General features: G+C 50.1%; 1 protein-coding gene across 1 annotated transcript in view; it reads right to left on the reverse strand.

The window, feature by feature from the left end:
• Positions 1-1,265: 1,265 nt before the first annotated feature.
• LOC119972214 (cadherin-2-like) overlaps positions 1,266-13,317 on the reverse strand; it is an 87,424-nt gene continuing 75,372 nt past the window's right edge. Inside the window, exon 15 of the mRNA XM_038808581.1 lies at positions 1,266-2,899. Within this exon, the coding sequence (XP_038664509.1) occupies positions 2,690-2,899 (210 nt within the window). The 3' untranslated portion in view covers positions 1,266-2,689. The remainder of the gene's footprint in view (positions 2,900-13,317) is intronic.

Below are 13,317 nucleotides of genomic sequence, written 5' to 3' on the forward strand. Positions count from 1 at the left end.
GCACTTTTCAACTTTTAAGTCTTGTTTATGCACACACGCACCACGACACAGATTGCCAGTGGCTTATTAAAAAAACATGCATCATTCCAGGAAATTTACATTTTTTAATTAAAAAGCATGTCGAGCACTTGACTTTCTATGTTGCGAATTAACATTGCAGATTATCCCTGCAAAATAAGGCAATGCTTCCCACTCTGCTATTGTTTCTGCCACGGGCTGAAATCCGGATCATTTTCTACTGCTCAAACCTGGACATATTTTGACAGCCCCCCACCCCCCCACAGTCGACGGCGTTTAGTCTAACGGCCCCGAATTCTGGGCACTCGTTCGTTCATGCTGGTCGCAGGTGGCCCAAGCTGAAAGGCGAGCGGTTGGAGCAGATTCCCACCCTCATGAGTCTGGGATCCACATCCTCCATTTGGAACCCTTAGTCAGGTTGGGAGGGGGTGGGGGAAGAGAAGAGAAAGAAAAAACAGGTGTGGGGAGGACGTGGGAGCTGCCAGAAGGTTGCTTTCCTGAGAAACACACGCATCGGTGTATTTCAGGCATTAGTGAATCATAATTTGACGCAACATACTGTAGGTGTTGCCTGGACTGGAGAAGATTAGTGACAAGCGAAGATTAGATAGGCTGGGGGGGGGGGGGGGGGGGGGGGGGGGGGTTTGTTTTGAAAGGACGTAAAGTCACAAGGAATTCAGCTCAGGTAGGATGGCGTTACAGCCCTTGATTGAGGGGCCCATAACCGGAGGGCACAGGCTTAAGGTAAGAAAATGAAAAAATGAAATGAAAATCGCTTATTGTCACGAGTAGGCTTCAATGAAGTTACTGTGAAAAGCCCCTGGTCGCCACATTCCGGCGCCTGTTCGGGGAGGCTGGTACGGCAATCGAACTGCTGGCCTGCCTTGGTCTGCTTTCAAAGCCAGTGATTTAGCCCAGTGTGCTAACTCAGCCCCTCAGAGGGCCAGAAGGGGGCAGCCACCTGGAACTCGCTGCATGAAGGGATGACGAGGCAGAAACCCTCAATTTTTAAAAGGGCGTTTGGATGCGATGTAACCTATGGAGCAAAAGTGGCAGCGTGGGATCCGTCTGGATGGATATTTGGCGGCTAGTACAGATGCAATGGGCTGAATGGTCAGCTTCCATGCTGTGAATCTGTCCTAATTCTAAATTTCTATGCAACGCGGATAATTACAGGGCCGTTTCCTTTTGAGGATAAAACGTACAAATCCGCCAACGTGCTAACAGAATAAAGTCAAAACCCAGTAAAAAATTCAAAAAGTAGCCTTTAATTTATATCCGGGCCAGAGGTGTAATGTTTCGATTCTGGTACACAGTAAAATTTGGCCAAAGCCCCTGACACAATTTCCCCTCCTTGTTCGAAAGCCGTGTCTCAGTTAGTGCCACTAGTGTCTATCCTACCCCTCTTGGTATTTGGTACAAATTATGTAAAACACTTGTGCTAGATAAGAATTACAAAAGAAAAATAGTCGTCATGGTCTACCTAGTCTTCAAACCGGTCAACATCACATTCTCAAAAAGCATCAATACTTTTCCCCGCCCACCCCCCTCAGGGTGAAAAGAAAAAAAAGAAAAACATGCGCCAAAAAAAAAGAAGAAAATTGAAATCGCCCAAATTTTTCTCTCTTTTTTTTAAAAATACAAACACATGATCCGAAGGTCTTTAGAACTGGTCTGTCGAATACGTCTCTTGATCATTATGTACACTTTCATTTTGTACAACGGATTTATAAAATGAACCCAAAAAAAAAGTTAATTCCAGCTTTCGAAGCTGAAATTTAACTCTGCCGTTTCTTATCTGCCTTCTAAACAACATGGAAAAAACTAAAAAGTCGCCGTCGCAGACACATCAGGAAGCGCCGATAACCTGGCGTTGATTCTCGGCATCCTTCAACTCTCTGTCGCGTTTGGGAGCCCCGTGATCCGTAACTTGCTGACTTCCCCGTTTAACAAAAACAATACATATTCTTCTTTTAAATGACTTTTGGTGTCTTTCGCGTTTTACTTAAACTAAAAAGCAAGAGAAAAGCTCACCATTGACTAACTGCTTTACACCCCCCCCCCATCCTTCCTTCCGCACTGTTCAGTTGGAGGGGGGAGAGATCGAGAGAGAGAGAGATAGAGATCGAGAGAGAGAGAGATCGAGAGAGAGAGAGATCGAGAGAGAGAGAGATCGAGAGAGAGAGAGATCGAGAGATCGAGAGATCGAGAGAGACAGAGATCGAGAGAGAGAGAGAGAGCGAGAGAGAGAGAGATCGAGATTGAGAGAGATCGAGAGAGAGATCGAGATTGAGAGAGATCACTTCAAAATGTCATACGTACTGTTAAAGTGTGTAACGTAAAACCTAATGATTTGAGGAGACAAAACAAAAGTGTACAAAAAGGCACAAAATCTCAGTGCTTCTGTACTTTGAAATTCAAGTGTAACAGAGCTCTTGTTATCAGTAAATTTGTTTTAAAACAGTGTCAGTTTACCCATAATTTCACTCACGCAAGTAGCTCGCAGCCTATACCATAGCTTTTCAAGCAACACTTGCACCAGTTGACTAACATGTTAAAAGCCTAGCCGTTTTGTTTTGTGTGTGTTTGTTGGTTGGTTGTTGCTGGGAATAAACCGGTCAGAAGTTCTTTGTCTGCAACATTCCCACTTGCGCTCAAAAGAAAGAAGGTCCTAGCAGTCGCTGCCTCCACCGTACATGTCCGCCAGCTTCTTAAACCGTGGGCCCCAGTCATTCAGATAATCGTAGTCTTGGTCTCCGCCAGAACTCGTGGAGTTGAGGGAACTCAAAGAACCTGCTGTGGAACCACTGCCCTCATAGTCAAAGACCAACAGCGAGTCGTAAGGTGGAGCTGTGGGGTCGTTGTCTGCTGCCTTGAGTCCCTGAATTCCAGAAAAAAAAAAAAGGGGGAAACAATTATAAAAACTGGTGTTAAAATGTGATCACCCATTGAGGCATGACTTTGAGATAATACTCTCAAGCAGTAAACATAAAACCACATACAATTGGCATTTTATATTGACCTTTCGACTGGCAGCAAGGCAGAATGCCATGGGCTCAAGTCCCTCTCCTCGTGTCTCGAGGCTGACACTGCACTGCCAGAGGTGCTGTCTTTTAGAGGGGGGTGAATTTGTGATCTTGCATGCAAATTCACTACTTCAGAGAAGGGACGGGCTCTCACTGATGTGCTGACCAATATTTATCCTTAAACACAGATAATCTTACCATTTTTTTAAAACATAAATTTAGAGCACCCAATTCATTTTTTCCAATGAAGGGGCGATTTAGTGCAGTCAATCCCCCCTACCCTGCACATCTTTTGGGTTGTGGGGGCGAAACCCACGCAGACACGGGGAGAATGTGCAAACTCCACACGGACAGTGACCCAGAGCCGGGATCGAACCTGGGACCTCCGTGCCGTGAGGCAGCAATGCTACTCACTGCACCACCGTGCTGCCCATCTTGCCATTTTTAACGGTGCTGTTTGTGGGTTCTTACTGGGCGCAAATTAGCTGTCGCGTTTCCGACATTTCAACCGTGACTGCCCTTCAGAAAATGTTCCGTTGTCTGTAAACGGACTTTGGGACACCCTGATGACCTTGATAGAAAGTTGCATTGATATAGCACCTCTCTTTATACATGGCGGAGCAGACTTGATGGGCCGAGTAGCCTAATGTTGCTCCTTTGTCTTATGGTGAGGAGAAAGGAAGCGGTTCCTGTGTGGGCATCTTCCTGGGGGACGACTTGATCTCCAGGAAAAATTGGGGGAGGAAATGAGGCCAGACATAGTTGCAGCAACTTCTGCAGGAGAGACACAGAAGGGCGAGGTGGACCTCTACCTGCCTGTGGGTACAGTATATCTTATCTCCTCTGAACGTCCTCCAACAGAACCTAATGTACTATACTTGTGAATCTGTCCATCCTCTCTTGTTCAATCCCTGAACCATCTGCAATATGAAGTTGTGTGATTGCTTTTGCACTCTATACTTTAACTGGAATTGGCAAAAGAGAATTCGCATATCTACTACTCCACAAAAATTACATTCAAACAGAGTACGTGCGCTGAACTGCATGGTCTTAGTGCATGTTCAAATAATGGTGTTCATCAATTAGGTCTCAAAACTGCGTTCAAAACCCAGACTATTTTGTCGGTGTGTTTTATGAGCAGAGAAACCATTTTTCACCGATTATTATCCATTTATCAAAATAAATCCAACGTGGCGAATTATTTTGAAACCCAGCAATGAGCAATTCTGTAAAGTTCTATGATCGTCACTTCACTTCAGTTTGTTTGCTAATCAGCAAATAGGTACAAACGTCTGATTAATGAGCACTTATGAAACTGTGCTGAGTTAACTGATTGGGCAGCACAGTAGCACAAGTGGCTCGCACTGTGGCTTCACAGCGCCAGATAATCCCAGGTTCGATTCCCCGCTGGGTCACTGTCTGTGCGGAGTCTGCACGTCCTCCCCGTGTCTGCGTGGGTTTCCTCCGGGTGCTCCGGTTTCCTCCCACGGTCCAAAGACGTGAAGGTTAGGTGGACTGGCCATGCTAAATTGCCCTTAGGTGTCCAAAAATGTTAGGAGGGATTATTGGGTTACGGGGATAGGGTGGAAGTGAGGGCTTAAGTGGGTCACTGAAGACTCGATGGGCCGACTGGCCTCCTTCCGCACTGTATGTTCTATGATTCTATGATAAAATCTTCAGTTTGTTCATCGACAGCTTCCTGTCCCGAAGGTGCAAAAGCATGCCCGAGAAAGAGAAAGCAGCAGGGTAACATACAAAATAGGGGCGGAAGTAGGTCACCCCTCCACTCCACCATTCAATAACATCGAGGCTGATTGGTTTGTGTCAAGCTCCACATTTCTCATCTACGCCCCGACAACCTGAACCGAAGAGTCAGCCAGATTCGAAACGTCAGCTCTCTCCTCCCTCCACAGATGCTGTCAGACCTGCTGAGATTGTCCAGCAGTTCCTGCTTTTGTGAAAATTATGAAACTGGATGACGTCAAGTTGAATAGAGATTGTTCCAGTTACAGAATGCGGGCTATGTGGAACAGGGGGGGCACCTGTCAAGATCCCAGGCGGCTTGTGGATCACCCCGGCACCCCAATGCTGATATCCTTCCCACGTGAAGAGAAGGGGTGATGGTTGCACCTGTAATAAGTTGCAGATAGTGAAGGGGACTGTCAGAGAATATAGCAGGGCAGCACGGTAGCATTGTGGATAGTGCAATTGCTTCACAGCGCCAGGGTCCCAGGTTCGATTCCGGCTTGGCTCGCTGTCTGTGCGGAGTCTGCACATCCTCCCCACGTGTGCGTGGGTTTCCTCCGGGTGCTCCGGTTTCCTCCCACAGTCCAAAGATGTGCGGGTTAGGTGGATTGGCCATGATAAATTGCCCTTAGTGTTGGGTGGGGTTACTGGGTTATGGGCATAGGGTGGAGGTGGTGACCTTGGGTAGGGTGCTCTTTCCAAGAGCCGGTGCAGACTCGATGGGCCGAATGGCCTCCTTCTGCACTGTAACTTCTCTGATCTCCCCGGGAGCCTCTTGGTGTACAAGCTCTCCTGCTGAGAGGTGGAGAATCAATGTCAGTGGGACATAAAAGCCGGCCCAGATAGGGGCCTTGCGGTTGTGCGGAGTCCCGGACGGAACTTCCAATTGTGCTCTTACTTTGCCAATGAACCTTTTCGCTGAATTCTCTTACCGGATTCCTCGGTGACCACTAAAGCACCCGCTTCACCATTTTCTCCAGCAATTCAATGTGAATTTTAGGGTCCTAATTGTACGAGTGTGAAGTCTAGTCCGAGCGGCTGCAGCTGCCTTGCCATGTTACACTCGGCTCTTTAAAAAGTCCCAACACTTTACTGGCTGGAATTTTCTGGGCAGACGACAAGTACTTTACATTTGGGTAATGGATTTCCTTTAGATAGCTTCACAGGACTGAAAAACCCGACACTGAACCAAAGCAGAGTTATTGGGCCAAATGCTTCTCTTAAGGAGAGGGCGGTTGTGAGGCAGAGGGGGAAATCAAGGAGCTTGGGGGGCATGGCTGCCAACTGAGCGACAAAGGAATTGGAGGGTGCGCAAGAGGCCAGAATCAGAAGAAGGCTGACTCCATTCCTCACTATCAACAGTCTTAGATTAGTCCAGTCCGTTTGCAATTTTGCTGGAAGCGAGGAGGCGGCGTAGTGGTATTGCTGGACTAATAATCCAGCGACCCAGGGTGATGCTCTGGGGACCTGGGTTCGAATCCCACCACGGCTAATGGGAATTCAATTTTTTTTAAATGTGCAATGAAACCATTGTTGATTGTGGTAAAAAAAAACATCTGGTTCACGAACGGAAGGGAAGGAAATCTGCCGTTCGTACCCGGTCTGGCCTACATGTGACTCCAGGCCCACAGTGATGGGGTTGACTCTTAACTGTCCTCTGAAATGGCCTTTTGCAACTCAGTGCAATAAATGCTGGCTCAGGCAGCAATGCCCACGCCCCGTGAATGAATTTTAAAAAAAACTCATTCATTCATCCGCTACCTCCAAGCCCAAAATACCGAAGCCGATGGTCACCCAAACCTCTGCTGCCCATGACACAGCAAATCTTGTTCCCCTATCACCTCTGTCCTCATAGGAATCCCTACAGTGCAGACGGAGGCCATTCGGCCCATCGAGTCTACACTGACCCTTCAAATGAGCACTCCCACCCATGTCCACGTCCTACATTGGCTCTCTTCAATTTTGAGATTTTAAAATTCTAAATTTCAAATCTCTCCATAACCTCACCCCTCCCCATGGGTGGCACGGTGGTTAGCACTGCTGCCTCACAGCACCAGGTCTGTGTGGGGTTTGTACATTCGCCCAGTGTCTGCGTAGGATTCCTCCCATAGTCCAAAGATGTGCAGGTTAGGTGGATTGGCCGTGATAAATTGACCCTTTCCAGAGATGTGCAGGTTAGGTGGATTGGCCGTGATAAATTGACCCTTTCCAGAGATGCACAGGTTAGGTGGATTGGCCGTGATAAATTGACCCTTTCCAGAGATGTGCAGGTTAGGTGGATTGGCCGTGATAAATTGACCCTTTCCAGAGATGTGCAGGTTAGGTGGATTGGCCGTGATAAATTGACCCTTTCCAAAGATGCACAGGTTAGGTGGATTGGCCGTGATAAATTGACCCTTTCCAAAGATGTACAGGTTAGGTGGATTAGCCGTGATAAATTGACCCTTTCCAGAGATGCACAGGTTAGGTGGATTGTCCGTGATAAATTGACCCTTTCCAGAGATGCGCAGGTTAGGTGGATTGGCCGTGATAAATTGACCCTTTCCAGAGATGCACAGGTTAGGTGGATTGTCCGTGATAAATTGACCCTTTCCAGAGATGTGCAGGTTAGGTGGATTGGCCGTGATAAATTGACCCTTTCCAGAGATGTGCAGGCTAGGTCGGGTTACGGGGGCAGGCGAGAGAGTGGACCGAGGTAGAGTGCTCTTTCGGAGGGTCATGCAGACTCAATGGGCTGAATGGCCTCCTTCTGTACTGTGGGGGTTCTATGAATTCGGTCTCCGTCTCCTCCAATCCACAACGATATCTGCCCTTCTTTAATTCAGGCCTTGTATATTCCCGATCTTTAAGAGGTTTCTTTAAACCGATCTCTTTGAACAAGCTTTTACTCACCTCTCATACTAGGGGGGGGGGGGGGGGGGGTCACACGAACCTGCCTCCCATCCATTGACTCCATCTACATCTCCCGCTGCCTGGGGAAAGCGGGCAGCATAATCAAAGATCCCTCCCACCCGGCTTACTCACTCTTCCAACTTCTTCCATCGGGCAGGAGATACAGGAGACTGAGAACACGCACGAACAGACTCAAAAACAGATTCTTCCCCACTGTTACCAGACTCCTAAACGACCCTCTTATGGACTGACCTCATTAACACTACACCCCTGTATGCTTCATCCGATGCCGGTGCTTATGTAGTTACATTGTATATGTTGTGTTGCCCCATTATGTATTTTGTTTTATTCCCTTTTCTTCCCATGTACTTAATGATCTGTTGAGCTGCTCGCAGAAAAATACTTTTCACTGTACCTCGGTACACGTGACGATAAACAAACCCAATCCGATCCAAATGCAAGCTGTTGTCGCTGTTATATGGACGGCCCCCAGTTCTGCTCTCGTTTCTAAATGGGAACATGTTCGACACCCAGGTTCTCTCGTCTGAAAGCCATCCCTCGGTCCTTCCCTCTTCAAGGGAATACAGACCGTCTGTTCAGTCGTCCCCGAGAATTCTAACCTCCTCGTCCTGCAACTTTCTCCAATGCCTCCAAATCCTTTTTATAATATGTGGGCCAGCGCTGCAGCCTTACAAGGCCAAGTAGGAACGGAGTCCATTCACAGACAAAACATGGGAGGAGTCACACACAATACACTGGTGCCAGAAAAGGAAGCAAGCCCATTAGCAGTCTCTCAGTAACGTGTACATGTCTAATGTACGGCAGCATGGTAGCACAGTGGCTAGCACAGTTGCTTCACAGCTCCCATGTCCCAGGTTCAGTTCCAGCTTGGGTCACTGTCTGTGCGGAGTCTGTACTTTCTCCCTGTGTCTGCGTGTGTTTCCTTCCGGGTGCTCCGGTTTCCTCCCACAGTCCAAAGATGTGCAGGTTAGGTGGATTGGCCGTGGTAAATTGCCCTTAGTGTCCAAAAAAGGTTAGGTGTGGTTATGGGGTTGCTGGGTTATGGGGATAGGGTGGATGTGTGGGCTTAGATAGGGTGCTCTTTCCAAGGGCTGGCGCAGACTCGATGGGCCGAATGGCCTCTTTCTGCACTGTAAATTCTCCGATTCTATAATGCACAGGCTTGCTTCAGGGAACATTTGCTTCGTTTTAAAATACCAAGAAATCACCAACCCGTTCTGTACAGCGGAGATGGGTTTGGTTACATATTGACACTGAACTGGACAATCAACATCAAAGTCAACATTAAGGGCTGTTAAAAAGCACCCAAGGCACCAGCATCGATTTAAACAGCCCGACTAAATGAAGTGCGAACAAAAGGCAGGATGCGCGGAAATGGAATAAAGCAGCTCGGAAAAGCTATGGTTCTCAGAGCAACTGGAGAGGATAACCTCTGTACAGAGAGAGAGCGAGAGAGAGCGAGAGAGAGCGAGAGACAGAGACAGAGAGACACAGAGACAGAGAAGAGAGACAGAGAGACAGAGAGACAGAGAGAGAGAGACAGAGAGAGCAGAGAGACAGAGAGAGAGAGAGACAGAGAGACAGAGAGACAGAGACAGAGAGACAGAGAGACAGAGAGACAGAGAGACAGAGAGACAGAGAGACAGAGAGAGACAGAGAGAGACAGAGAGAGACAGAGAGAGACAGAGAGACAGAGACAGAGACAGAGAGAGAGAGACAGAGAGAGAGAGAGAGAGACACACACAGAGACAGACAGAGAGACAGAGAGAGAGACAGAGAGAGAGAGAGAGAGAGAGAGAGAGAGAGACAGGAGAGAGAGAGACAGAGAGAGAGCCAGAGAGAGAGAGGAGACAGACAGACAGAGAGAGACAGATAGAGAGAGACACACACACAGAGACAGACAGAGAGACAGACAGAGAGACAGAGAGAGAGACAGAGAGAGAGAGGAGACAGAGAGAGAGAGAGAGACAGGAGGAGAGAGAGACAGAGAGAGAGAGAGAGACAGAGAGAGAGAGAGCCAGAGAGAGAGAGAGACAGACAGACAGAGAGAGACAGAGAGAGAGAGACACACACACACAGAGACAGACAGAGAGACAGAGAGAGAGAGAGACAGAGAGAGAGAGAGACAGAGAGACAGAGAGAGACAGAGAGAGAGGGAGAGAGAGAGAGACACAGAGAGAGAGAGACACAGAGACAGACACAGAGACAAGACAGAGAGAGAGACAGAGAGAGAGACAGAGAGAGAGACAGAGAGAGAGACAGAGAGAGAGACAGAGAGAGAGAGAGAGACCAGAGAGAGAGAGAGAGACAGAGAGAGACAGAGAGAGACAGAGAGAGACAGAGAGACAGAGAGAGAGACAGAGAGAGAGACAGAGAGAGATAGAGAGACAGAGAGAGAGAGAGAGACAGAGAGAGAGAGAGAGAGAGACAGAGACAGAGAGAGAGACAGAGAGAGAGACAGAGAGAGAGAGAGAGAGAGAGACAGAGAGAGAGACAGAGAGAGAGACAGAGAGAGAGACAGAGAGAGAGACAGAGAGAGAGACAGAGAGAGACAGAGAGAGAGTGTGGTAATACCATTGTATATATATGTGTGTGCCTCTATTAGGCGATGTACAATAGTACCGGCTATTATAGGTTTGTCGGTAAGTCCCTGCATAGTTTGTCGGTAAGCCCCTGCCGGCTAGCTCCGCGCACAGGAGCAGCATAAATATCCATGAGGTCTCCTGAGCTGCCATTTTACAGCTCCACTTGAGGTAATAACATCTCATGGTAATAAAGCCCCTTTTGTATCGTTTTGTGTTTCTACGTGCAATTGTTAGCGCAACAATGTATTACTGAGAGATTTCTCAAATCATGGACATCAGAATCAAGCCTGATCGCCTGCAGCTGGATCCGCAATCACCGAATGCCAGGAAAGACTTTAACCACTGGCTGGCTGTCTTCGAAGCCTACATCTCCTCAGCGGACCCTACACCATCGGAGGCTCAGAAGGTACAACTACTTTACTCCAGACTGAGCTCCAGCGTGTTCTCGCTGATACAGGACGCGCCGACCAACACCCGTGCTATGGAACTGCTCAAAGAGAATTATGTCCAGTCGACGAACACTCTGTTTCCTCCGGTTTCCTCCCACAGTCCAAAGATGTGCAGGTTAGGTGAATTGGCCAGGCTAAATTGCCCTCAGTGTTGGGTGTGGTTACTGGGTTATGGGGATAGGGTGCTCTTTCCAAGAGCCGGTGCAGACTCGATGGGCCGAATGGCCTCCTTCTGCACTGTAAATTCTATGAAAATCTATGTACTCGCCACTCGCGTCCAGCAACCGGTGAGTCGATTGAGAACTTCTGGCGGGCCCTTATCCCTCTAGTACGGGACTGCGAGTGCCAGGCCGTCTTGGCTACGGAACATTCCAATCTCCTCATGCGGGATGCATTTGTAACAGGTATTGCATCGGACCCCATCCGGCAACGACTGCTGGAAGGGGCCGCGCTCGATCTAGCAGCGACAAAGACTTTAGCGCTCTCTATGACGAGCGCTTCCCGTAATGTGCAATCCTACCCCGCCCCCTCATCCTTCCGCACGGCCCACCCATTCTACCCCTTGTGGACCCCGCTACCGACCCCCCCCCCCCCCCCCCCCCCCCCCCCGACTGGGGCTGCTCCCGCGCAGTATGCCTGCGCTGCTCGCCATACCGCGCATCCTGGGGGGTCCCCGCTGCTACTTCTGCGGCCAGCAGAAGCACCCCCGCCTGCGCTGCCCGGCCCGCGCCGCGACCTGCAAATCTTGTGGCAAGAAAGGCCACTTTGCAGCGGTGTGTCAGGCCCGCAGTGTTGCCTCTATCGTGCCCGACCTCGCCCCCTCTCCCCAGCCGATCGCACAATGGGCCCCGCCGTCTGCAGCTCCCGGGGCCACGTGCGCTGCATGGGCACCGCCATTTTCTTCGCCGCAGGTACTCCGGACGCCGCCATTTTGTCCTCCCCTCGGGACTGGATCACGGGACCCGGGTCGCTGCCGCTACGCATCGGAATCTTCGAACTCTTCAGATGATCACCCGCTACTTGCCTCCATGATGCTCGACCAATCCCGTCCTCACAACCTGGCCACCACTTCAACGACGGTGCTCATCAACGGCCACGCGACCTACTGCCTACTTGACTCCGGGAGCACCGATAGCTTCATTCATCCGGACACGGCAAGGCGCTGCTCCCTCGTGGTCCATCCCGCCAACCATCGGACCTCCCTGGCCTCCGGATCCGTCTCTGTCCCGATCCGGGGCTTCTGTCTGGTCAGACTCACCGTACAAGGCGTGGAATTCAGCCGTTTCCGCCTGTACATTCTCCCCAACCTCTGTGCGACATTTTTACTGGGCCTGGACTTCCAATGTAACCTCCAGAGCCTCGCCCTCAAGTTCGGTGGACCCTTACCCCCACTCACCATTTGCGGCCTCACGACCCTCAAGGTTGACCCTCCCTCTCTCTTTGCCAATCTGGCTGCAGATTGCAAACCCGTCGCCACCAGGAGCAGGCGGTACAGCGCCCAGGACAAGACCTTCATCAGGTCCGAAGTCCAGCGGCTGCTTCGGGAGGGTATTATCGAGGCCAGCAACAGTCCCAGGAGGGCCCAGGTTGTGATGGTTAAAACTGGGGAGAAACACAGGATGGTCGTGGACTACAGCCAGATCCATCAATCGGTACACGCAGCTCGACGCGTACCCCCTCCCTCGCATATCTGATATGGTCAATCAGATTGCACAGTACCGGGTCTCCTCAACAATTGACCTGAAATCCGCCTACCACCAGCTCCCCATTCATAAATCGGACCGTTAGTTAGTTAGCATAAATGCTTCACAGCTCCAGGGTCCCAGGTTCAGTTCCCGGCTGGGTCACTGTCTGTGCGGAGTCTGCACGTCCTCCCCGTGTGCGCGTGGGTTTCCTCCGGGTGCTCCGGTTTCCTCCCACAGTCCAAAGATGTGCGGGTTAGGTGGATTGGCCATGCTAAATTGCCCGTAGTGTCCTAAACCTAAAAAGTAAGGTGGGGGGGGGGGGGGGGGGGTTGTTGGGTTACGGGTATAGGGTGGATATGTGGGTTTGAGTAGGGTGATCATTGCTCGGCACAACATCGAGGGCCGAAGGGCCTGTTCTGTGCTGTACTGTTCTATGTAAGTGCGTATTCAGCACAGACCGCTTAGCCATCCTCGGCTACGTAGTCCAAAACGGACTACTGGGGCTCGATCCCGACCGCATGTGCCCCCTCATGGAGCTTCCCCACCCCCACTGCCCCAAGGCTCTCAAACGATGCCTGGGGTTCTTTTCTTACTACGCCCAGTGGGTCCCAGAATACACGGACAAGGCCCGCCCACTGATCCAGTCCACGCAATTTCCCCTCGCGGCCGAGGCACAACAGGCCTTCGCCCGTATTCGCTCAGACATAGCCAAGGCCAGGGTGCACGCAGTAGACGAGACACCGCCCTTCCAAGTAGAGAGTGACGCTTCAGATGTTGCCCTTGCCACCACTAAACCAGGCAGGCAGACCCGTGGCATTCTTTTCACGCACCCTCCACACCTCCGAAATTCGACATTCCTCAGTTGAAAAGGAGGCCCAGGCTATCGTTGAAGCGG

Source organism: Scyliorhinus canicula, chromosome 10 (assembly GCF_902713615.1).
Source record: "Scyliorhinus canicula chromosome 10, sScyCan1.1, whole genome shotgun sequence".
In the NCBI taxonomy this organism is placed as follows: domain Eukaryota; kingdom Metazoa; phylum Chordata; class Chondrichthyes; order Carcharhiniformes; family Scyliorhinidae; genus Scyliorhinus; species Scyliorhinus canicula.